This window comes from Hemicordylus capensis, chromosome 2 (assembly GCF_027244095.1).
Source record: "Hemicordylus capensis ecotype Gifberg chromosome 2, rHemCap1.1.pri, whole genome shotgun sequence".
NCBI classification, from domain to species: domain Eukaryota; kingdom Metazoa; phylum Chordata; class Lepidosauria; order Squamata; family Cordylidae; genus Hemicordylus; species Hemicordylus capensis.
The window spans coordinates 155594992-155621392 of NC_069658.1; the positions used below are offsets into that span (position 1 = coordinate 155594992).

At 44.1% G+C, this 26401-nt stretch overlaps 1 protein-coding gene across 5 annotated transcripts in view; it reads right to left on the reverse strand.

The window, feature by feature from the left end:
• CLCN1 (chloride voltage-gated channel 1) overlaps positions 1-26401 on the reverse strand; it is a 114626-nt gene that overhangs the window by 82128 nt on the left and 6097 nt on the right. For 3 of the 5 annotated variants that reach the window (XM_053300579.1, XM_053300580.1, XM_053300578.1), the window contains exon 1: positions 22414-22758. The exons of 1 other annotated variant lie outside the window; for it this stretch is intronic. In XM_053300579.1, coding sequence (XP_053156554.1) covers positions 22414-22602 — 189 coding nt within the window. In that variant the 5' untranslated portion in view covers positions 22603-22758. Of the gene's footprint in view, positions 1-8958; positions 9257-22413; positions 22759-26401 lie in introns of those variants that run through there. One more of the 5 variants, XM_053300581.1, reaches the window with a different exon arrangement.

Here is a 26401-nt window from a genome sequence, read left to right on the forward strand (position 1 = left end):
CAAAGCCCTGGGCCAAACCATCTCAGAGATATATAAGCGGGGCGGGGGGGAGGGAATAACCCATACAAGTCCCATATAGTCCCATCCACGTACCTTCTGGATGGCTCCAAGGGTGAGTCAGGTACAGCACACAAGGAGACAGTGGTGGGGGGGAGGCAAGGTAGAGGGCTCGCACAGGTCTAGGGCAGCTACTTCTGGCCTATTACTAGCTGAGCTTATTCTACCCAGCTCCCAGAAGCCTCCCTGTTTACAGCTGCTTCCCCAGGCTTGGAGACTGCACTTTGTCTATGCTCAAGAGCTGCGCCGCAATGTGAGCTCCCAGTTCATGTTATACATGGGGACAATGTGTAGCTTAGGCTTTGCTTAAGCCCAGCTTCTGCTGCTGGGCAGACTGCCAGTACATGCTGCTGGAGAGCCAGGGAGGCAGGCAGAGGCCTCCATGCAAGCCCCGCCCACCTGCCAAACATCTGATTGTTGGGCGGGGTAGCAGAAGCAGGAGCAGCTTGTCTGCCAGCAAGCAGAGAGAGTGTCTCCCAATAGTCAGTCAGGCTGCGAGGGGGCAGAAGAGGCACTGCGGAGCCCATGCTAGCCGCTGTTGGAACCCTCCAGGAGAGTGGGGTGGCCGGGGCCTTGGACTTGCACCCTGACGTCTGGGCCTAACAGATATCCTCCACTGTTCAGGGAGTATATTTTGTACATGTCCCCCACTTCTTCCTGAGGGCAGAAAGCTGGGCGGGGAGGCTCCTGCCTTGGTGACTGGGCTCTCTCCTGCCCCGCTTGCCTCAGTGCCCACCAGCTGCTGCTGCCTAGTGCTGAGCTGAGAGTTCTTACTGAAGAATCTGCAACACGACTGTAGGGGTGTGCAAGGAATGTTGGGAGGGGGCAGACCAAATTGGTACAATTTCATGGGAGCCTGAGCAGCTTACTGCTGGTTCATGGCAGCTGTCCTTTCGTTCTCCCCTGTTAACCTTATCCCCAGCCCCCACTGCCTCTTTGGTGGCGATAGCAATAGCAGTAGCCGTTGCGGTAGTAGCGAAGTGCTATTCACTATGATATTTATTTCCAGAATGCTCTGAAAACATGGCATAGTGCCAAGGGGCTTCTAGAAAAAACATGGCCCCCACACTGGCCATAACTTTCAAATAATTTCTCAACCCCCCTCAGTTTGCTAAAATTCCTCCCCATTATTGCCACTTGTCAACAAGGCAGACAACATGGGAGCCCAGTTTGGATCTTCACTAGTCCCATTCCAGGTGGCTGCTTGGGCTTACAATATGCCAGTGAAGGAATGAGACACACGCCTCTTCAGTATTGTAAATAATATGTGTTAGAATGCGGGCTGGACTCTCTGTTGCTAGCAGGGACAAAGGTTCATGCCTGATTTGTTTTGTTTTTGGTTTCACATTTAGAATATCAGTTGCCAGTTTGGTGTTGGAGGGAGGTGTTTGGAAAAACGGAGGGAACTTTGAGTTGTTCTAATTGGATTGCTTGAAAAAACTGTGGGGGCAAGAATATCGATTTATAGAGAGAGAGAGTTTAGGAGAGTCTGGAAGTCAGTCTGCAAGAGAGTCCTGCAAGCAGTTAGAGTCCTGGAGATAGCCAGTGTGCAGTTTGGAAAAGAGGGAGGAGAGTCTCTCTGAAGACACAGTTGGAGAACCAGAGCTGAGGGATTGCTAGCACAGGCTGAGAGAGACTGCACAACACAAGGCAGTTGCTGAGAAGGTAACTGCATAGGACTCTGTGTAGGGACCAGTTGACGTAGCTTAGTTTATGCATTTTTCCAACCATTTCTTTTCTCCTGTCTGCTCTTTTGGTACTTGTTTTCTGTTCTAACTCTCAACAAAAAGGCCCGTTATTACACAAAGAGAAAAATGAAAAGTTGGTATAAAACGTTTTGGTGTAACACACCATCCTCAGTTAAACAAGCAACAGAGGGCAGATAAAAACCTCCATCCTTCCCCAGCTGTTAAATTCCTTAGACTCTGTTCCATGACTGGCAGTGAGATAATAAGCAGGAGTGGGGCAGGGGAGAAGGGGAATCTCCTGATTCTTCTCACTCAGAGGCTAATACACTTTATGGCATCAGCCAGTGCTTCTTGAGCATTAATGTCAGATCTCTGTTTCTATATAAATAATGCTTCTTTTATTTTCCTGCTTTGTAGGTTCCTTTCAAGCCCCAAAATAGGTATTTTTGTAGGCACTATTTTTGCCTTCATGCTTTTTTCTTATATGTAATGACCAGGGTTTCATTCTCTGTGCACAATGCCTCATATCTGCTAGATGTTCTTTATATCAGTCTTTCAATGGTATACTGGATTCCCCAATATAGAATGAAGTACAACCTAAACATTGAATTTTATATATTGCACTTTTCTTTCCACAATTTCCTTCCCCGTTCATAAATTTCACAATCTTGTACATCACATCTCCTATCATACAGTCTAGAGTTGACTAACAGTTCTGCCAGTCATCTGTGCTCATGTGTTTGCTTAACTGAGGATGGTGTGTTACACCGAAAAGTTTTATACCAACTTTTAGTTTAGGTGGGGTTTTTTTGCACAATGAAGAGTCTTTTTGTTGAGAGTTAGGAGTTATTATGCTCCTTACATCACCGACATAAGCTATATTTGTGTTCTAAAATTTGCTGTGTAAATAAATTAAAAAGTTAAGGTTTTAATTGAACAATGTTTTTCCAGAGTAAACTTACTTATTATATAAAGATTAGAAGCTTGTTTAAATTATCTCCACCTGACACCTATAAGCCTTTCCACTCTTCTAAGTTTTTGGTAATTTTTGCAAAGATGTAAGGGCTGTTGTACTAGACCCAGCCATACAAGTCTAATTAGTATCACTTCCTCAGAGATAGGGCTGAGCCGCCTAGTCTTAGCGGACTCATACCAGTCGACTTGGAAGCGTTCACTGAACCAAAAGATGACTTCTTTGGGCCTTGATCAGTCCGCCCTGCTCACGCAAAGTTTGGAGACAGCTAGGAAGTCCATCAAACAGAGAATTGAGGATATTGAGAGACAGACAGACATGGCAAGGGTACCTGATTTTCAGTGCCAGGAATCAGTTAGGTATTGCTTGGCCCCAGCTCCCTATCTTACTGCCCTGGAGGTGCCCCCTCTTAGAAAAGCTTTCACCTTGGCAAGATGTAATGCCTTGCCTTCAGCCCTTTTAGAGGGACGATATAGAGGGATCCCCTATGGAGAGAGGCTTTGCCCATGCGGCGAGGGTCAAGTTGAAACAGTTACCCATGTACTATTGGAATGCCTGCTCTACAGAGACCTGCGCCGGGATTTCATTCACCCTCTGACAGTCAAATTCCCAGGTCTCGATCTACCTCAGATGACTGCCAGGCTCCTGGAAGGAAGTAATTCCTCTTCCACTAGACAGGTAGCCAAATTTTGCAGTGCAGCCCTTCACTTTCGGAAGAGCCTGAAAATGGACAAATAAACGACACAATGCCAAAGCAATTTGTACTCATATCTCGGCTAGTTGTATCTGGGCATGTGGGGATAGGTATTGCCAGCTTAAAAGTAGCTAATTCAATGCTAACACTTTATAGAGCCCCTGAATTGTATATCTCCTCCCAGATTGGGAGCTGAGCTGTGTTTGGAGTTGTAATTGTTCAATAAGCAGGAATAAGCTGCCCTTTTATTTTAATCTATTTCACTAGTATTTTACTAGCATTTTCAGTGACTCTGTGCTGAGCAGGACCCCATAGAATGCTGATTATCCCCTCTTTTAAATTTGTTCTGATTTTATACTGCTTTTTGACTGAAACAAAGTGTTTGGCTGAGTCCTTTTTAACTTACATGCATTTTATCTATTCTGTTTGTGTTTTATGTCATGTTTTAAAATTTTGTATTTTTAGATTCCCTCCCCCTCAGTCTTAATGCTACATCAATTTTAATCTCCGTAATACTGCAACATTCTCTTTATATTGCATTTACTGTATAGTATTACTGTTTTACAACTTGTGCTGGTCAACGACCGTAATAAAGATTATTATTATTAATTAGTATCAGCAGTACAAATATGGGTGGGATAGGCAGCTATCCCTCCACAATGGCTGAGCCCTTTCTGGGCACAGTCCTGAAAAGCCTCTGTCATACTTAAGGATATCATGATGTCAAGGTAAGTTGGAAAGGAATTTGTTGGTAGGAAACAACAACTGGAAGTTTTATTATTCCTCCACTGACTCAGTCTGAAGCTCATTTGTTTTGCTGTTAACTTGCAAAAAGACTCCTTTGCAGGGCAATAGCATCTGACCAATTAATACTGGGGTGTCCTTTCTTGCTAACATTTCACAGACAAAAACAGGAAAATTTGTGTCCTCTTAACATCTTTGTTTTCACTTCAAGGACCACTGATTGAGATGCCCACCCTACTACACTGCTAACACACAACAATGAAGGCTCTTCTCTACCTGATTTATTTTGCATTCATTCATTCCACAATAGCTGTTTAAAAAACAAACAAAAACACCTGATTCCCACCAGTCATAAATATAAATTTTATACGTCTATTTTATGTTTGTAGGCAACAATGTGAAACTGAGGTGAAGGAGCACTTCAGAATAGTGTTGTGTTCCTGAAGAAGCAGTGTCCTGTGTCAAGAGAACTTCAGATGCCTTTGCTCTCCTTCCGTCTCTGACCAAGTGACTCTCTGCACCCAGTTCCTTTCCCTTTCCATGTCCTGGGAGGAGGCATTTGTTTGAGAACGCACAGCTCTTTGTCACATGCCCTTCAATAACCCGCCTTTGGCCTGAACACACACTAGGAGCTCATGTTCCCCCACTAGTTCATGTCCTGAGATCTTGGCAATTCACACCTCACAGAACATCACCCCTCCTCCCCATCTTCTACACACACGTGCTCCTTTAAGACACTCTCTGAGCACTGGGAGGAGGATGGGCACTGCTTGGATCAGCAGAACAAGACACGACTGCAGGGGAATCACAAGCAACACTGGCTGCCTTGAGCCAAATAAAACTCAGCTCCTCTGCTCTGTGTCTGCTGTGAAAGATCTGGAGACAGAGGCATAGCTATAATTGAGTGAAAGGGTTCAAAGAACACGGGCCCCCAGCTCCTGAGGGCCCTCCAGCTCCACCAATCTCTATTTTCTTCATTATCTCCCTCACTCTGGGGGGCCGCCAGAGAGAGGGATGAACATGGGCCTCCTCTCCCCTAGCTACGCCCCTGTCTGGAGAAAGATCTTTCCTACGCAGTTTTTGTTCATTGGAACCTGCCTACTATGTCACACTCTGCAACATTTTACTGGCAAAAAACCAGACACTCCTATGCTAGAGAACACTCTAGGAGAACAGATTGGAGTGCCTTCCAATCTAGATAACCCTCAATGTTCATTATCATTAGGAGAGGTACACCTACAGCTGCCACCAGCTTGGTTGACAGCGACTCAGAGTAGGGCCTTCTTAACAGACACTCCTAAGCTCTGGAACACACTCCCCCTGAGATGTGAGGTCTGACCTTTTCAATAGCCTTAAAGGTAAAGTTGTGCCATCGAGTCGGTGTTGACTCCTGGAAGTTATTCACACATGCCTTCATGCCCCGGGGCAGCTGAAGAGCGAATCTGCTTCACAGAAGATTCGCAAGATAATTTGGGGATTTAAATGGACAGTTCACATAGGCTCAGCTCCTCTCTGCAATCCCTGGCAGATCTTTTTCCTGTGCGTTCCCACTGGCTTAGTCCGGGTTTTCCCTCCAACCCATCACAAATCACATCAGAGACAAGGAGAGCAGGAGAGCTTTTTTGTTGCTGTTTGACAGCTATGGAGGAGGAGGAGCAGCAGCGGAAGACCTGCGTTGGAGGCTTCCCTGCTGCTGCCGCTGCCGCTGGACCATGGTCCACAGAAGACCACCCGTCCCAACAACACAATCAGTCCCTCCCTCCCTACACAGGCACGGTCGGGGGCATGGGGAGCTCCGGCCATTTTAGGGCTGCTTGCTTTTCCATTTTGTGCTGGCCGCCCTGGGCGGGGTGGGGGGAGAGGGAGAACCCTTGAGGGAGCTGAGATATGGCAGCACATGGTGGGGGTGGGGGTGGGGGCAGAAGACAGGGATCCAAGCCTGGCACCCAGTGTGTTGTTGTTGACTTTGTGTTTGCAAGATGCAGTTATATGATGGGCTGCAGTGTGTATTTGCTTCTATTGCATGTTTGTGAAGACTATTGCCACATATTTAGTAGGGGGGTCTTTTTTGAGAGCTGCTGCTGTATAGGGCTACACCCCCACCCCCCAGAAGATTTAAGAGGCAGGGAAGATTAAAGCAGAATCAGCGCTTTCTCTGCGTCCTGAAGAAAACTGCAGGCTAATGAAATCAGCTCCGTCAAAAAGGCTGAGGTTACATCCATTCTGCATATCTAAAGCCTATATAAACAATGAAGGGGAGTCAACATTGTAAACTACCCTGAGCCATTTTGGAAGGGCGGTATAAAAATCAAATAAATAAATAAATAATGAAACATTCTAAAAACACTGAATTACTGGCATGGCCACTACACACATCAAAGGAGAAGCAGCGGTGGTGGTGGTGGTGGGGGACACAAGATAGACCTCAGGGGGTTTTTTCCCAAAAGCTGCTGCAAACGAGATGATTTTTTAAAACTGGACATACTTCGAGCTAAGCCAGAATGCGCAGGCTTGATTGAGGGGAGTGGGGGAGGGAGAGGGTCATGTCTGTATTAGTCCCTGAGAGCTCACAGAGACATTGGGGTAAATGCAGCTAATATGTGGACTGGCACATTCCAATCAGGTGTGGATTCAAAATAAAAGTCCTGTGTGTACAGCCTCCTGGTGATCACAGAGCCATGTGATTTAATTTGGTAGAATACAGGAGGGGTTTATCATTGCAGTCTCCTGCACAGTATGAGATGGCCTTAAGAGGACCTTAAAAATACATCTCTTTACTCATTTGTTGGCTGCATATAATTGTATTAACTGTTTTTAATTTGTTGTTATTACTAATTCTATTGTTGTTTTAACCATTTGTAAACCACCCACAGTTTGGGGCAGTACAGACACACACACTTTCACATATTTCTGAAGGCTCCTTACTGCCTGCCATACATTGTAATTTACTCTGTAATAGCCTGTCTTGCATTGGCTTTTGAGGCGGGCTTATTAGTAAATTGGCCATTACAGTTTCCTTTTTTAACTACCTAAGAATGCCTAATCATACAATGGATCTTATTATAGAATACATGGAAATCAACTTATGTATTAGGTTCAGAATAGCTGCAACTCAGAAATAAACAGCAACATCTGCTATCTGGATAGTCACACTAAGAAACATTTTGAAAAGTATCCTTAAATCTTCCTAAAAGATTTAGGAAGAACAGTGGTTTATCAGGAACAGGTACCAGGAAAAAGCAAACAAACAAACAAGTACAGTTGTAGCATATGTCATGTGTTAAAACTTCCTGAGACTATAACACTTCAGAATGTAGGAACTGGGAATAGCATGTTTGAATTCTCCTCCATTGAAGAACTTCCATTCAGCTCCTGTTGAAATAAACGGCAAATCTCCCAATGATTTTAACCATTTTGCATTCTACATTTAATGTGGTTTTGAACGTTGTTATAAAACCTCCTTTTGATCCTCTGTGTCTGCTGATGAAGTTAGGTTTCTAAAAGGCAATTCAAATGTTGAGAAGAACTAAGGCTGTACCACTTCAAAATGCAGAGGAGGAATCACATGCTAGAACATAGTCCTCTAGCAAAATCTTCCTGTGCATGGAAAGTTCATATGTCTAAGGGTTCTGGGCTACCATTCTCCATGTACTAGTTTCCATTGTGTAGGAAGTTTTTTCTTCTTCTTTAGTTGAGGAAGTATTCAATCTTGCCTCCTCCACCAGCATTCTGAATCTGAAGTGGTACAGTCAGTCGCAAGAGGGCTCTACAGTATCCGTTTACATCCAAGAAGGCTTTTTGAATTCTTTCTGGATGTATTTATTTTATCTATTGTTAAATTTGTATACCGCCTTTCATGAAAACAATCTCAAGGTGGTTCACACAGAACAATTAAAACAAGACTATAAAAATTACACAATTAAAATATTAAGCTGGAATATAAAAACTTAGATCTGACTAAAAAGATTTAAAATACAAGCACAATATAACCATACAATGGTTACATGTGTATATTGACCCTTAGAACAGTCTTCCAAGTATCGAACTTAAAACTCATGTATGCTGAATGGTGCATTGATTCAATCAATTTCTCACACACCCTCTTTTAAAAATGCTGCACAGACCTTATAGTCAGCACACAGGCCATCTTGCCACTTCTACTGGATAAAAATGCTTCTCATTTTATCCATTAACCTGTGTAAACTGCCTTGAGATGCTCGTTTTGGCGGGATATAAATGCATTATAAAATAAACAAATAAATATCACCTCTCCAGATCCTCCTAGATAAGCATACTTATTATAAACCTTTCATCTAGTACAGAATAATGAGGGGTAAGGGCAAGAAGGGGAACAACAAGCATAGAACAAGATGATCATAGATTGAGACACGTACAGCTGTGAACTACTTGAGAAGGGGGAAGTTTTAGCAGGAAGTTCTCCTGTACAAAACTGAGTAGAATTAGGGCTGAAATTAATTTGCTTAAAGAAATTCTCCTTTAAAAATAGTTGACAAATATTCTCTAGATTGTCGTTGTTGTTGTTGTCTAGATAGGGGAATATTTTCTATTTGACATCCAGCTACTTTTGAGATGTGTATAACCCCACTTTCTCCTCCACCATGCTGCAGGATGAGGGTAGATGGAAAGAATGTCAGTGATCCTAAATGTAGAGAGCATCTCAAAGTTGTAAATAGACATGTTTGGGGTGGTATATAAATATGTTAAACAAACAAATAAATAAACCCACACAACACTTTGGAGTAGATTTCATTATATGAAAACAGTGGCTCATAGAGACTTACCCAAGGATATCCAAAACAAGCCTGAGGTGGACTTTGCATCCAGATAATTCCTCAGTGGATACAGTGAACAATTGTTCTCTCTCTTCTTTCTTCTATCCATTTGAATACTTAAAATTCTCAGCCTGTCCCCCTTAATCTACATCCTCCAGGCAAAACCAGGAGTGGCAACACTTTTACCAAAAAAAGTGTCACATATGTGTGCCAAGTTTCTTATTTGGCCTCTTAGAGGACTTATATATTTTTAATTATGAGTTTACTGAGTTTTAACATTTTATAGTGTCACAAATAACCCTCTTCCCCATTCCTCTATGTCTCATTCCTTCTCCTGTTACCACTGAGAACTATAATATACTACTTTGGGAGGAAAGGGTTGTCCAAGAACTTATTCAAGCAAGGTTGGCGTGTAGAAAAGGAACAACCCCCTTTAGCCTCTACTAGAAAGTTCTGCCAAATGCCATAAAATGTTTCATTCACTGCTTATCTCTCACCCAATGTCCAGTTCTAGGAGTAGCAGTCTCCTTCCAGTGTTTAAACGTTATTCATTTTGTAACAAATGTAGCCTTCAAGAAAGGTTTCCGATTTCATCACATAGCCCATATCTTGGGAACATTCAGCTCCCTCCCTCAAGTGACACCACAGAATAACCTGAAACTATCTTGCTGGGAAGGGAGGAGAGAGAAGAGACAGACAGACTTAGGAACTGCCACCATCCATCTCCCATGTTCTAGTAGAGGTGGCCTCTCCCTCCCGCAAGGGCCACCACAGAGCAACCAGAGACCATGACTTGCACTGAGGGGAGCAGAAAAGAAAGAAGTGAGCCTATAGAGCTCACCACGTAAAGATCTAAACGTTTTGCTTCATGTATTATGCTTTGTTTACAGTTTTATGTAAACTGCTTTGGGAGGCTTGCCTGAAAAGCAATATGTAAATGCCAGAAATAAATAAATATCCTAGAATTATATGCATTCGTTTAAAAAAGGGCAAAGTGTGTTTAACACATTATTCTTTATTATTATTATTATTATTATTATTTTATTTCCTTCCAGAAAGAAAATATTATTATTGGACACAGGAAACAGGAGAGTCCAGTTAGCCCCTGATGCTTTGCAGTCCCAGAACCTGAAGTATTGCCCACTTATATAAACAAACAAACAAACTAGAGTTCTCATTTCATTTTAAGTGAAAATGTCAGTTTCATTCAGGGCCTTCAAAAAACACATTTATTTAAGGTTTCTAATGTGTAAATATTATCATAATTAATTCACTAGAAGCCCAGAGAATTAAAACTACCAGCTATCTAAAGAAACTTGAAATTTAGTTCCTGAATGGACATGCTGTTATCCAGTTACAGTCCTGCATTTCCCCATTATGGGCAGCTTTCACTTTTGCCCCGGGGAGGGGGGGGAATAGGGTCTAAGGGACCTCACAAGTACTGGTATTTACTATCTCTGTGGTTCTAGAGGAGGACAACACCCTGTTTAGAATGTTAATCTGTTCTAACACTGCTTCTGATTTTCATCATCTGCAAATTGGGCAGCAAACATGAGGAAGTACTTTTGGACCAGCAATAACTTTCTACCCTCCTTTATGGGCCTGGGTCTACACACACAGAAGGATGAGGTGGTTGAATCCTGACATGATAGATGGGATCATATCACTTCACACTGTAAGTGGAGGATGTCAGTTCTGATTGCTATCTCATCATATATATATATATATATATATATATATATATATATATATATATATATATATATTGTCTCCACTGCTGCTTCTTGTATTTTGTACTGTTTTTATGCTTTTGTTTTAATTTTTTAAAAAATCAGATTTGTTTTTATATTTTTAGCCCAATATTTTAATGTGTCTTTTTTATAATCTTGTTTTTAAATTTTATTGTGAGCAGCCTTGGAATTTTCTTAATGAAAAGGCCGAGTATAAATCTAACAATAAAATAAATAAATAAATAAATATAAAATTCCCTGCAAATCCAAGGAAACACACCACAATCTATTATATTAATTCTCCTGGGTGTGCCTTGAAATGTGTGTTCCAGCACCCAGCTGATTGGCTGGGTGGCAGAGGCGCCTGATTGGCTGAGGCACACCCAGGAGGATTGGCCTGCCGGGCGACTGCAGAGGTGAAACGGCAGCTGCGGTGGTTGCGGTGGGCCCGGCTGCAGAGGCAAGGTGGCGGTGGGCCACGGAGGCGAGGCGAGGCGAGGCGGCGGTGGGCCCGGCCACTGAGGCAAGGCGGTGGCGGGCCTGGCCGCAACAGCGGCACCTTGGCCATCATGGCGGCACTCTTATCCGGCAGCCTGGGCCCAGCCGGAAACTGGGGCAGGTTGGGGTGGGGAGAGGTAGCCAGCCCCAAAGAGCACACAGATGCTCTGTGTGGGGGTCGGCTAGTAGGGAGAAAGATCCTAGTGTTGCCCACTCTCTGCATGCTTGCAGGGATGGATTTTTCTCTTTTCTACTTGCAGGGATGGATTTTTTTAAAAAAGGTTTAAGTTGGCCAACAGTAAAAATGTGATCTGCTAACTGCTGTCTGATGTGGTTCAGTCCCTTCTACCACCTAATGACTGTACCACCTCATTCTGCTGCATGTGAAAATAGGCCAATGGAGACAAGCCAACAGCTTTCTGGAAAATATAGATTCTGAGGAGGGATCTGAAGGAAGAGAAAGAGGTTGCACCGCATAAATATTGTGACGGTTCCTGGTTTTTCAGAAATTAAAAAGATCTACCTTGTGGATAGATCTCCTTGCTTTCTAAAAACTCAGGGCCCATTATAAATATTCTGCTTGACATGGGAAGATAAAAAAGTGGTAGGAAGCGCATTCTATAAATGAGGCACTACAACCAAGAAGGTTATTATCTACCTCACTTCAGATGACAGTGGCATCCAGAGGAGGACCAGTGCCACCACCAAAGATTACCTATGTCAAAGATGGCCTAGGCTCATATTGGAGAAGGTGGTCCTTCCAGGTCCGAAACCATGTATAGCTCTAAAGGTAAGCACCAGCATTTTGAATTGTGCCTAGAAATGGACCAGGAGCCAGTGGAACTCTTTAACCACCGGAAAGATGTGATCCTATCAACTGATCCCAATCAGCCTAGCAACTGTGTTTTGTAATGAACTGCTGTTTCCAAATAATCGGGCAAACCCATATGCAGCACATTGCAGTAGTCTAGAATTACTTACCATGGCCAAATTATCACTCTTCAGGAGCAGGGCCAGACCTAGGGTTTTTGGCACCCTAGGCGAAGTATGACTTTGGCACACACACACACACCCATTCAATATAGGGAGAAATGAGCATCAATGGCAGGGTGTGCCTGTGGAAGCAATTCCAAGGCACTGGAGTTCCCCTACTCTGACCAGCTGGGCTCTGCTAGTGGGAGCTTCCATTATTGGGATTGCATGCCTTCCCCACTGCCCTCTTTAGGTGCTTATTTGGGGAGCTACAACCTGCCCATCCTTAAGCCAGAGTCCCAGTGCCTGCATAGAGTCCAGCTTCTTATTGCCATCTCATCTGGAGGAAATTGATACTTGCTCTGTATCCTATGGCTCTGAGAACCTCTGCGCCAGGGCCCCTGCTGGCAGCCACAGCAATAGAAGCAGCAGGCCCAGTAATGGCATTGGACATTTCTTCTGTCCTGCCCTTTTGACCGCTTACGCCTGCACACCCCTCCAGGATCCCATGTTTCTCATCCAGTCCTCCATTGCTGATCCCAAACATCAACTCAGCATGTCCGCCAGCCATATTCAGACATGAGGTTGATCTCATGACCAGCCCTATCTGGGTAGGGCAGTACTAGCCCAGTTGTGAGAACCCTTATAGGGATGAGCAAACAGGCTCGGGGTTGAACCAAACCATCCCCTGTTCGGTCCGACCCCATGCAGATGCCAATTGCGCAGCACGGCGGCCTCCAAAATGGCTGCTGCACTGGAGAGGGAGGCATGAAGGGAGGCCGGCGGGGGGAGGGGGAACCTCAGCGGACGGACACATACACACACAAACCTGCCGCCTCCAACAACTCCACTGAAGCGGGTAAGTTAATAATAATAATAATAATAATAATAATAATAATAATAATAATAATAATTATTATTATTATTATTATTGTTATTATTTTAAATGTTTGAACCCCCCACAGACTGAACCAGACTGGGGGGCGGGTTCGAGGAGGTACCAGACCAAACTGGCCCAGTCTGGTTCGAGTCCAGTCTGGACTCGAACCGAACCAGTCGGTTCCGTGCACACCCCTAAACCACTGTATAAACTGAGTTTGAAACTGAGGTAAAAGTGAAGTAGCTGTTCAGTCGTGTGCATAGTTGGTGCTCTAAAAATAGGAGTGGAAGTCATAGAGCCCGACCTGCAGTGCGGCTGCCTCTCTGCAGCCCACATGGGCATAATGGGATGTGAGAGGACTTCCTCCTCCCAATCCCACCTCGGGCGACCATTGCAGCACAACTTGTGTGGCTCACCAAAGGGACTACGTTGATGTGGCGGGTGGTAGGTAGGATCCTGTCTTCCCCCTCAGCCCTCCCCAGCCCAAGCCCTGTGGGTCATGTGAACAACCCTAACATGTTGTACTTGCATTCAGATGCCAGTTCACACGTGTATGTTTTTGTGTGAATGACTATACCTGCATTTTAAAAGTGAAAGGCCCCCTGAAATTCAGGATACAGATAGGAAGTGTACTGCTCCACCTGCAGTGTGAATAACTGTACACTATACAGAGTACACAATCTGTACACTGTACACAGATTGAGGCTGTTCAAACATGCAGCCTCGCCCAGGCTAGGGAGGCCCAGCCTGGGCTAGGGTATTCTGGCGCTGCCCCCGCGCCTAGCCCCGTCTGGGCGATCACCCCCGGGTTAAGAGGCTTCCCCCGAGCCCACCACCATTTCCAGCTGTGAGCCAGGGAGAAGGAGTGGCTGCACTCCTAGCGTAGGGCACCCTGGAATGCGAGAGGGGAGAAGGCCTCCTGGTCTCAGCTCCTGCCATCACTGCACCACCGTTCGTGTTGGTGCGCGGGGCAGCGGAGGGGAGGGTGGCCGCTGCTTGTCTGCTGGGGAATGCAGGCAAGCTCCTGCCTTCCCCGCGGCACAGCCAGCCGTAGCCCTTGACCATGCGGTCATGTGAAAGACCTCCGTGTATGAATACTGAACCCAACACGTCAGTAGGGCTCCTGTCTCACCTAAATCGGATCATAGAGAGGGTATCATCAGCGTACTGATGATACCTCTCTTCAGTCCCCAGATGACCTCACTCAGTGGCTTTCGCATTGCTTCTGAGCCATGAAGCACAAGATGCAACCTTGTGGGGCCTCTTAGCCGAAATGCCAAAGGGCTGAGCAGAAGCCTTCCAGCACCACCTTCTGCAATCAGCACTGCAGGTAGGAACAGATCCATGGAAGCACAGTGACCCAGATCCTCAACCCAGATTGCAATGGATCTAGACAGATGACCAGTCTCATCCAAGAGTCCTGGAGTTGCATTGTCACCACTCACTCAAGCACTTTGCCCAGGCTGTGTGGCGGGTGGGGTGGGGGGAGAATGTTGGAGAGCTCCATGCTCTCCAAGCACTAGATGCTACTCAATTTGGGTTTTACTGACTCTTTGCCTAGTGCAACACTTAAAATGAATTTCCAGCTTTTTATATTAACAAGTTTTAATTAGAACAAATATTTTCTATTATTTGGCTTGAGAACACACTTCTCTTTACTTCTGCTCTCTTTGCAGGGAACTTATTTTCTGCTTAGTGCTGGAGACAGATTCAAGTAACTACTGGGATTTTTATTTTTAAGTGAAGGGACACAGTGAACTTAAATCTGTTTTGCACCTGGCTGATGCTACTTTAATCAAATCTGCATATTGCCTCTCACGCTCCATCTGAAAGCTGTTACAAATGGCCATCATGCTGACTGAGTTCTGGATTACAGTCATCCCACGCCAATCGCTAGGGTTCCATTGATTCCGGCAAAACCTTGCTGTTGGCAAATTCGTGGATGGTGAGGCATTACAGTCTATGGGAAACATACTCTATGGAGGGTCAGGGGAACCACAACTGGAAAAAGACCTAAAAATAAAGGAAGAAATATCCCAAAAAATGCTTTAAAATCACAAAAAATCCTGTAATATCGCCAAGAGTCACCTAGAAGAATGAGCAGATCGAACCTCTGGACATTTTTTGAACATCCCCCCCCCAAACAGCTTGGGCCCTGGATATCTTAGAGAATGTCTTCTTCGTTATGAACTCCACCGCCCACTGAGATCATCAGGAGAGGTCCGTCTGCATTTGCCACCAGCTTGTCTGGGGGCTACTCAGGGACGGGCCTTCTCCGTTGCTGCCCCGAGGCTTTGGAATGCGCTCCCTGGTGAAATAAGAGCCTCTCCATCCCTGACAGCTTTTTAAAAGTCTCTAAAGACGCACCTGTTCACCCAGGCTTTTAACTGATACTGTTTTGATTGTTTTTAATGTTGTTATAGAGCATTGTTTTAAAATTTTAATTTGTTGTGTTTTAAATTTCTTGTTTTTGTTTTTAACTAATGATTTAATGTTGTAAACCGCCCAGAGACACAAGTTTTGGGCGGTATAAAAATATGTCAAATAAATAAATAGATAGATAGATAGATAGATAGATAGATAGCTCAAAGGCATTTTAAATTGGCAAGAGACAGCAAGGTCAGCAAGAGGAATGAGCAGATCAAACCTCTGAACCCGCCCCCCCCCCAATAGCTGGAACCCCCCCATCACTAAAAAAAACCTCACCAACCGCAGATACACGGGTCCCAGTTGGCAAGACCTGTCACAATTTCCGATTCGCATATACTCAGTACCATGGTTGGTAAAACCGTGGTTGGCAAGGGATGACTGTACTCCAGGGCTGTAGCTATAATTGAGTGGATGGGTTCAAAGAACCTGGGGCCCCAGCTCCTGAGGGCCCCCTAAGCTCCACCCCCTCCTATTTTCTTCATTATCTCCCTCACTCTGAGGGGCCGCTGGGGAGAAGAGCAAACATGGGCCCCCTCTCCCCTAGCTACACCCCTGGAATACTCAAACACTTGCTGACTACTTAGTGACATTTCAATTGGTCCTAATAAAGTTATTGTGCTCCTTTGGCATTTGGACCTAATCCATTGTCTTTCTATTTGGGCCATAATTTGTCCGGGTTGCCTCAGGCCTTCAAACACTTCATCCCCTCAGGAATAATTCAGACACCTTCTCTGAATTTTTACTTATTTTTGTAAGGTACAGTCAGTCTGAAACCCTTAAAATTCACTTGGAGTAAGTCTAGACAATGAGACTTGCTTCCAGTTAGGAAGGAAGCACATGATTGGGTTGTACACCACTAGCCCTTATCTTTGCAGATAGGTATAAGGTAAACTTGCTAGCAGTGTTCTACCCAGTTATCCAATAAGAAATAGTTTCCTCCTTCCCAGTTTCTATCCAACAAGTGCAAAGGCACTGGGATTACCAACAAGCACTCGTACATTTAATTATTATAATATTTGTAAAATGCTATGTTGCTCATTTACATTTTTAAAAGCATCATAAATAACATTTTTGCAGACTTATTTTAAATAGACAAATAATATTTAACTCTCTAACCATAACTTGTATTTAGGTTTTCAATTGTTCTATATTAATTTACAGCCCACAGATTAGTCTGCCACCATTATGCCTTTATGTTTATCTCCCCTCAAAAAAAAATTCTGGCTATGTTCTGGAAGGCACATGACTCAAAATACCCCTTTCAGTCAAAATGGAAAATTAGACTGACTATTTCTCTAACACATGCACCCTGAATGGTACAAGCTAGTTCTAAAGAGAATTTCTGCAGCATGTTGCTATGCCATGAGTTGGGAGCGGTGCCAGGAAGGCCCTGAAAAATTGCAGGAGATCCTGGAGAGCAGCTGGAGAGACTGACCTGAGAAGAAAGATTAAAAGAGCTGGCTAAACGATGACTAAGAAGCAACATGATAACAGCCCACAAATATCTGAAGGGTGTAAACACCAAGCAAGGAGAAGCTGAAACGCTGAGTAAAAGAAATGAAATGGGATAAAGACAACGTTTCACAGTCTGTGTAAATAACTAATACTCAGGATTGAATGCATTTCTGAACCTGAACTTTAGAATACAGTCACAAAGGAAGTCTGTGGAAGGCCTGGCATGAGTTAACTCAGTGCATTCTGAAGATGTTTACTGTGGTGGATGGTGATGAGAGGAGAGGTGGACGGTTAGAGAGGAGAGCTGGTCTTGTGGCAGCAAGCATGACTTGTCCCCTTAGCTAAGCAGGGTCTGCCCAGGTTGCACTTGAATGGGAGACTAGAAGTGTGAGCACTGTAAGATATTCCCCTCAGGGGATGGAGCCGCTCTGGAAAGAGCAGAAGGTTCCAGGTTCCCTCCCTGGCTTCTCCAAGATAGGGCTAAAAGAGATTCCTGCCTGCAACCTTGGAGAAGCCGCTGCCTGTCTGTGAAGACAATACTGAGCTAGATAGACCAGTGGTCTGACTCAGTATATGGCAGCTTCCTATGTCCCTATGTGATGATTTCACAGGTTTCCCATTTACTATTCTTGTCCCGGACTCCACATAAAGTAGCTGGTGGTGCACAAAGTTCAGTCTCCTTTCCATTTTCCTCAATCTCATCAGGAATTCCCTTGTCCGTCCAAATCCTGAACTCCTCACCTCCTGCAATAGTTCCAGCAAAGCATAGCAGTCCTGGCTTGCACTACACAATCTTGCCCCTTGCTATTTCTGTCCAAGGCTCCCTCTCATACCTCTGCCAATGCTCTTGGCCTTTATTGCTTAACCCTTCATTAGCATTGCATAGCAGTGGGAATACTTCCTTTTGGACTTCCCAAGTGAGAGTCATAACAGATCCAAATTCAACTGGCAATCTTTGCAATTGAAGAATGGTAACGCTTTCTCCATTTATCAAACTGCAGTTTCCTTGCAATTATACGTCCCTTCAGCTCCGTTCCTGTAGCCTCTCTCCTAACTCATACCAGTATGATGCAAAGAAACCAGCATGCCAGTATGCTGCAGAGAATCTCCATTTTTCACCTCTGGAGTCAGTATTATAGTTATGCCAAATATCCTCCAGTTTCAGTTTTCAGGCAGAAACAAGCAATTTCAGTGAACAATGTATTTCCTCTCAAACATGTATTATATTGCGTGAATATTCACTTAAAAAAAACACACCACCCTTGTTCAATGTTATTGTTTCCCTTGGCTGTTGATCTTTGGTGCAGATTGTTTATCCCTTCCCCTCACTGCTGAGGTTTCTGAATTAGGCACATGAGTGATCTCATCCAATCAGGGGTCATACACACCTATGGGATGATGCCATAACAATGCATAGCAAATAATGTTTGGCTATCTATGACATCACTGAGGGCAAGTTAGGGCACTGTTAATAAATGAACATCTTTACAAAGAGTGCAGGAAAATAACTGAAGAATGCGAGGTGTGCTGGTCCTGTTGTAGCAAGCCAGATTTGTCCCCTTAGCTAAGCAGGGTCTGCCTTGGTTGCATATGAGTGGGAGACTTGATGTGTGAGCACTGTAAGATATTCCCCTCAGGGGATGGAGCCGCTCTGGGAAGAGCAGAAGGTTCCAAGTCCCCTCCCTGGCAACATCCCCAAGATAAGGCTGAGAGCAGAGGCGTATCTAGGGAAAATAGCGCCTAGGGCAAGCACTGAAATTGCACCCTTTGTCCAAACATCTGACACTCATCTTTCAGATAACCTTACCATAATATCAGCTCAAAAATACAAGTCAAGCTCATTAATCTTTTAATATTTCAAAAACTATTCAGCAGTGGACATAGCCAGACCAAAAAATGCTGGAAAACTACAAATTTCAGTAGGCTGGGGCTCATGAAATACCCAAATACTATGTGGAGGTGTACTTGGAAAACTAAACAGAAGTGCCTGTCTAATTCTCTACTATGCATTGTAGCATCACTATTACATAAGTTTTAAAAATAAATGGAGAATTTGACTTTTCCCAGATAATCTGAAAATAATTAAAGGATATGCAGAGTAAATTGTGTCACTGCTTGGAATATATTCTAGTATTTCAGAAAGGCAGTTAAAATGAGAGAAAGAGAGCAAGAAACTCCCAGTGGGCCTTAATACTAAGGATTGCACACTGATTCAAAGACAAACTCACCATTAATAGCCATATTATTAAGACAGCACATTTAACTCACTTATCACAAGAAGCAAAGTAAGAGCAAATGAATACAATCCTAGCTCATAAGCTTCTGCTCAGTATTCACAAGCCCTGATTCTCTGTACATAGTGTCAATCTGAATATGTGTACAGTGACTTATATTTTTTTAAAAATATTTTTTTTTACCCTGTAGCCCCTTCTGGGAGCTTCCTAAAGGCCGTGGGTGGGGTCTGCAAAGTTCCCCCTCCCCCCGCTGGCCTCTAGGGTCTTGCAGGGACCATTTGAGCATGTGCGGTGGCCATTTAAAAAAAAATTTTTTTTAATGGTGGCTGAAAAGAAAATGGCCACCGCGCATGCTCAAATGGCCTCTGTGAGGCCTGGCATGGCCTAGGGCCTCACAGAGGTCATTTGAGCATTCACGGTGGCCATTTTGTTTTCGGCGGCCATTTAAAAAAATTATTTTAAAAAATGGCGCCCCCCTTCAAGTGGTGCCCAGGGCACGTGCCCTGCCTGCCCTACTCTAGATACACCCCTGGCTGAGAGCAATTCCTGCCTGCAGCCTTGGAGAAGCTGCTGCCAGTCTGTGTAGACAATACTGAGCTAGATAGATCAATGTTCTGACCCAGTATATGGTAGCTTCCTATGTTCCTAACTTAAAAGTGGAGCTGGTTTTTGGCTTTTCTGAAATCTTTAACAAAAAAAATCTCTGAATAGTTTCGGGTCAGCTGTAGTCTACTATTCCAGACTGCCAAGGAATATTTCCCATTAATGAAGTATGTCTGTCTGTATTATGACACTGAAGGATATATAATAGGCGACATGTGTTAAAAATTATCTTTCTGCAACACATATGGTTTCTACAAGGCACATTTCTGAATGTTTTATATGCATACACATGTCTAATTAAGAAAATAAAAGAGTGTGTACACATGGGAAAATGTGTACTTTTTGTGTCATTACAGTATGTTTGCTACATGGGTGACCAGCTTTTGTTAAAGCTGTTATGTACATGACACATGTTTGATATTATTTCTTTAGATACTGTTGGGTTTAATTTGAGTTAAGCTGGAAAAGTATTGGTCTCCCTCGTCACATGCCAATAATCCTTGGATCCCAGTGAGATGACTGCCATATTTATGTCAATGAAGGAAGTAAGACTTCTGTTCTCAATAAACTGTTGCCAAGAATCTTTGCACAGGCACTCAGTATTTGCAGTAATGGCCATATTTTGTAATAACTATCTCCACATCTTATCAAAAAAGAATGAATTAAGACATGAACCCATGAAGAATGATCAGCTCCTCAATTCATACAAAATCCTCTCAAGAAGCATGCCCAAGCATCTTAAAAGGAGTTATTCGAAGCAATGTTTGCACATTTTGCTTTCACACGATACACCCATTTAATTCTCTTTACTTGTACCAAAGCCTCATACTATATGAACTCTGATAGCTAACTCTCCCTATCTCCAAAATGCAGCCAAGTCTAGAAATGTACAATGGATTCCATGTGCTTGGCCAAGCCTTTCTGCCTCAGCCTTCCAAATCTTTCCTCCTCAGCTGCTTTCCTCTTTTATCATCTGCACCCACACAAAAATGATTATAGAAAACAAACCATCTTCATGGACCAGTGTAAGTAAGGGTTTGTCTGTGGGTTCCCCCCCTTACTTGCTGTGCCTTTGGGAAAGCCACTATATTTCAGCCTAATTCTTATTTCAATCCTTATTTCATAGGATTGCTGTGAAACTAAAACCTCACTCTGAGCTTCCTGGAAGATGGAGGCGTGAGCACATATGCAACAATCTGTTTACAGGGGTCTCAGAAGCAAAACTGATTCCTACAAGGGTTATAGAAAGTAGGTAAAAAGATTTTACCCGTGATGTAGTCACAAAATCAGAAATGCAAGTGCTCTCCATGAGAGCCCCTATAGTCACACGCACCCTGACAGCCACATCCATCCCAATGGCAACACTGCTCACTTAGATAGATGCAATAATTTTATTTTATTTTTAATTTATTTTTTGGGCGGGGTGGGTGGGGGCGTTCTGTTACAAGCAGTCAAGGATCATGTAGACTCTAGGGAATGAACAAGAATTAAACAGTGCATTTCAGTGGGCATTCTGACATTCATTTTAGGATATCCTGACACTAGTCCACCATAGGCCTTGTATGCAGACAGTCCCAGGTTCAATCCCTGGCAGAATCTCCAGGAAGGGCTGGGAAGGACATCTACCTGAAACCATGGAGAGCCGCTGCCAGTCAGTGTAGGCCAGGGTTTCTCAACGTGTGGGTCCCCAGATGTTATTGGACTTCAACTCCCATAATCCCCATCCCCAGTGGCCTTTGGTTGGGAATTATGGGAGTTGAAGTCCAATTACATCTGGGGACCCACATGTTGAGAAACCCTGGTGGGCAATACTAAGCGAGATGGACCAAAGGTTTGACTCAGTATAAGGCAGCATCCTATGTTCCTAAGAGGCAGAATGGTAATAAATGGGTAGAAAGCTAATGGCCTGGCGTCCCTGCTGAGACCCTGGAGGGGGAAAAGAAAGTACCAGGAGTGGACTGCGTCCTTGCCCATCCCTGCAGTACTACACCACTGCCTAAGACCTATAAATCCCCACAAGGAGTATCCCAGCACAGGACACCTTCCTACCATTCTCTCTTCTAGCACAGCCATATTTTACCTGCCATATACAGGAGAACCCTGGCATGGTCTGAGAAGGGAGGAGGGGCAGAACCAGTGATCACGGTTTTGATGCCCAGCTCCTAAAACCACAACTATGGCCATTCCAACAACACCGCAAGTTAAAGCACTCCCCAGAGTATACCCAATGAGGCCCTTAAAAAGGGCAAACCACCTTTCCAACGTTCTAGAGCGGAGTCTTGGGATCTGAAGGCAGAAATAACCTTCTTGTGATCCCTATGCCAGACAGGTTGAACTGAGGCTTAGATGTACAGGTTGAACGGAGGCCTAGACCTTTCCTTCATCCCCACAGCATCCATTTGATCACTGTGGGTGTCATCATTATTACCACTTTAATTATGGTTAAGTTGATTTAGTATTATCATCACATTAATTCAACTGATTACACTGGGAGGCAGTTCCTTTCCCTGCATCAACCTTTTGCCCACTGGTTGACTTTGTGTCAGGCCCATTTCCCAGCCACCTGAGGCCTGTCCCGGGGATCGGCAAGTGGGCAGTGAGCAGGGCCCAGAAGTCCATGCCGACATGACGGCCCATTCCATGCCCCCACTGTCCACCCTACCTGCATGTGGTTGAGGGCCTTCTCCTGGTAATGCACGTTGTCTTCGGTCCCCCCGGCTTCGTGCCCTGCCTCCAATGGGATCCCATAACTGGTGCAGGATTCAAAGTTGATATAGTCATACTGAGGGGCACCTCCCCACAATGCTGTGTCCTTCTTGGCACCAGCAGTCTTGCTCTCTGGATGCTCCATAGCACTACATTCACCCTTTGCTGAGCTGGGGCAAGGTTGCTGCAAGACAAACACCGGACCCCCACAGCTGACCGGTCCAAGGCATGGCCTCTGCCTGCCTCTCTCTCTCTCCTTCCCTATTCCTTATGTCTTTCTCACTTTCTTTTTTTCCTGCCCCCAAAGGCGTCTGGGGCAGTGATTGCAGGGTTTAACTATATTTATAGCAACCTTCTTCTGTCACATGACTCCCCCAAAGCCACATCTGATCTGAGCAAGAGGCATTAACACAGCCAGGATTGAATATCAGGTGTGTGATAGGAGGGATCCCTGAAGGAGGAGGGAGGGGGAAGAGGGAGAGACAGCAGGCAGCAAGGAGGGAGGAGATAGAAACATTCAGGCACTTTGAAGCCTGAAGGATGGAACTCAAACATCCGGAGTTCTCTGTTCATATATTTGTGGGCTTCCCTCTGCCAGTTCATTTATGGTATATTTGAATTGGTTTAAGAATGCATTGGCAATTAATTAAATCAGTGTTGTCCAAAGGCAGTATACAAAAGTCTAAGCAGCAGCACAACTGAAGGGCACACTTTTGCCCCGTCATACCTATCCAGAATTCTGCTGCTGTCCCTACATTGGCTTTCTGTCCACCAAATCCAGCAGAAGGTAAATCTTGACCTTCTTCGAAGCCTCCCATGGCCTTGCCTCTACCCCCTTCTCTCTCCTTTTTTATATCCCCAAATATCCCTGCCCAGAGGCACTCTTACCCCTGGACTTTGGGGCCAAAGTCCAGGGCCTCCACAGCCCCTGGGGCCTCCCAAATCCTTTTTAGTCTGTCCCAGGTGGTGTGGTTGCCTGGCAGAGCATAATGATGCTTAATTTGAAGGGGAGGGGGGGCCTCCAAAGGCCTTTAGGTCCAGGCTCCAAAATTACCTAGGTGCACCTCTGTCCCTGCCCGTTAACTTTGTATCTCCACCTCCCTCAGCCGCCCAAACGTCTTCTGCTCCATCCTTCCTCCCTTGCTGCCTCTTATGTTCAGAATTGCCTCCAACGATACCTGTGTGGTACCATCTCTCTTCCTTACTTCAGATCCCCTCTCAAAAGGCACCTCTTCTGTGAAATCTTCAGTGCAGCGCCTTGGTCCCCATACCCAACTGTGACTAAGTCTAAGTGCTTATCCCTGCCTCTATTTCCCCCCTCCACTGTCTCCCTTGTGTCCAAGGTTAGACTGTGAGCTGTTTGGGGTAGGGACCTGTGTTCATGTCTAAGAGTTTTAAAAGTGTCATAAACCTTTATGGTGCTATATAAATAACAACACCAATAAGAACAAAAATGTATTCCTAGATCAGACCAAGGTACATGTCATCCACCACCCAGATGCCTCTGGAAAGATTGCAAGCAGGGCATAGGCAAAAGCCCTCCCATCCTGTTTGTCCTTAGTACCTGGCATTGAGAGGTATACTTTTAGATTGTGAGCCCTTTGGGGACAGGGATCCATCTTATTTATTTATTATTTCTCTGTGTAAACTGCCCTGAGTCATTTTTGGAAGGGCGGTATAGAAATCGAATATAAATAAATAAATACATAAATAAATACTACTCCTGCACCTGGAGGTTCCATGGAACTATTATAACTAATAGTTGTTGATTGACCTCTCTGCTATGAATTTATCTAACCCATCGGAGCAAATATTCATCATCTCATTGTGGCAGTGAATTCTGCAATTGTTCACTGCATGAAGAAATATCATGGGTCGGTTTTTTTGGTCTGTGTGGAGGGGTCCTGTTCTGAATCTACTGACATTCAAATACTTTAGGTGACTCTAAGGTTTAGTATAAGGAGAAAAATGGGGTTTCCCCCCTCCATATATGCGACAATCCCTGCTAACTTGGTAAAGAGGCACCTTTTAACATGGTGATTCTCTTTATTTAGCAGAGGGAGAGTAATTGGCCCTATCCACCCCCAGCACAGTACTTCCAGTGACTGTTGCTGGTGTCTATCTTATGTTTCTTTTTAGATAGTGAGCCCTTTGGGGACAGGGATCCATCTTATTTATTTGTTATTTCTCTGTGTAAACTGCCCTGAGCCATTTTTGGAAGGGCAGTATAGAAATCTAAATAATAATAATAATCCCCCAGAGAGGAACTACCTTGGCTTGGTTGGGAGGCTTGCGTGCTCTGAGGAAGGTGAGAACTATGCCAGAGGTTCAACCATACAGGACAGATCTCACCAGAGGAGCCAGACGAAGAGTGCCTCTCCCATCAACAATATGCTGAGATGTAACTTTAATAAATCTATACCGGATCGGTGGTCGCCCAGCTCAACAAGGACCACACCAGGTGCTGGAGTCCCTGGACATCTGGTGGCAAGTGGGCAACAGGACTCAGGATCTTCAGTTGAGCAACCAGGGCTGGAGACTGCAAAGTTACTGGAAGAAACATCGCTTAACCAGAAAAAATATACGAAAAATGCCAACAAGGAAATAATGATCTGCTATTACAAGTCTAGTCCAACTAGAAGAGGTTATTTAAAAAGAATGTACCAAATTTGGAAAGAGAAGCATCCAGATACAGAAATAACAGAACAAAGGCTAGCAGACCAGAGAAGACTCATAATAAGAAATAAAATATTCACAGGAGTTGAGCTGGAAGAACTGCAAAGAGCAACACAGGCTCAAGATATGGAAGAAGAATTACCACCAACTGAAGAAGTTGCTCAGGCGCAGGTGGAGGAGGTGGAGGAAATAGAGGATGCCACTGTTGCTGAACTGTTTCAAAATCAAAACCAGGCAACCTCCCCTTTTCCTTCACCTCATAAACCTGAATGCCGTTTAACAGAAAAGCAACAAGAATTAAGCAAAAAATAACTGAGCACATGAACCAAACAACCACCAGGGTTCGACTTCCAGCTCTAAAAACAGTTGCCAAAAAACAACTTGCTCAGGCATTAAAAGATGTCAATGCTGCACTTGCAGAAATAACAACAAATAATTTGCAAGAAACAAACCAACTAATGTACAGTGCAGCAACAATAACAACACAAGAACTCAGATATAAGATCAGTGGATCTGTCAAAAAAGAAAGTAGTACATCACCTAAATGGAAGATTAGATTAGAAAATAAAATCACCAGGCTTAGATCAGATGCTAGTAAATTGAAAGATATGAAAGACAAGAAGCTGAAGAATGAAAACACCAAACAGTATCTGATCCAAAAATACCACCTAGATTCAAGGAAAATTAGAGAAGTCCTGGAAATAATAAAGCAGCAAATAACAGCAGTGTCAAAGAAGATTAGCAGATACGAAGCCAGAATTACACAACACAGGCAGAATCTCCAATTCCAGTCGAATCAGAGATGTTTCTACCAAAGCATAGAAGCAGAAACGGCAAGAAACATAGAAACACCAAATAAAGAAGAAACAGTGCAATTCTGGGGAAAATTATGAGACAATCCAACAGATTATAATAAAAAAGCAGGCTGGGTGAAAGAGGTCGAAAAATGTAACCAACAAATGCAAGATCTAATAATAACAGCAGCATTAATAAGTGAAAGAGCAAAGAAAATTAAAAATTGGACTGTACCAGGTGACGATGAACTGCATGGCTTTTGACTTAAACACCTAACAAGTCTTCATAAACAACTATCAAAACAGTTCAATCACCTTTTGCAAGGAGGTGATATTGAACAATGGCTAACAATTGGGAAAACTCATCTCATCATGAAAGACCCAGCAAAAGGTGCAGTTCCAAGAAATTATAGACTGATAACCTGCCTGCCAACCATGTTCAAATTATTAACTGGAATAAGAGCAGATGAAGTA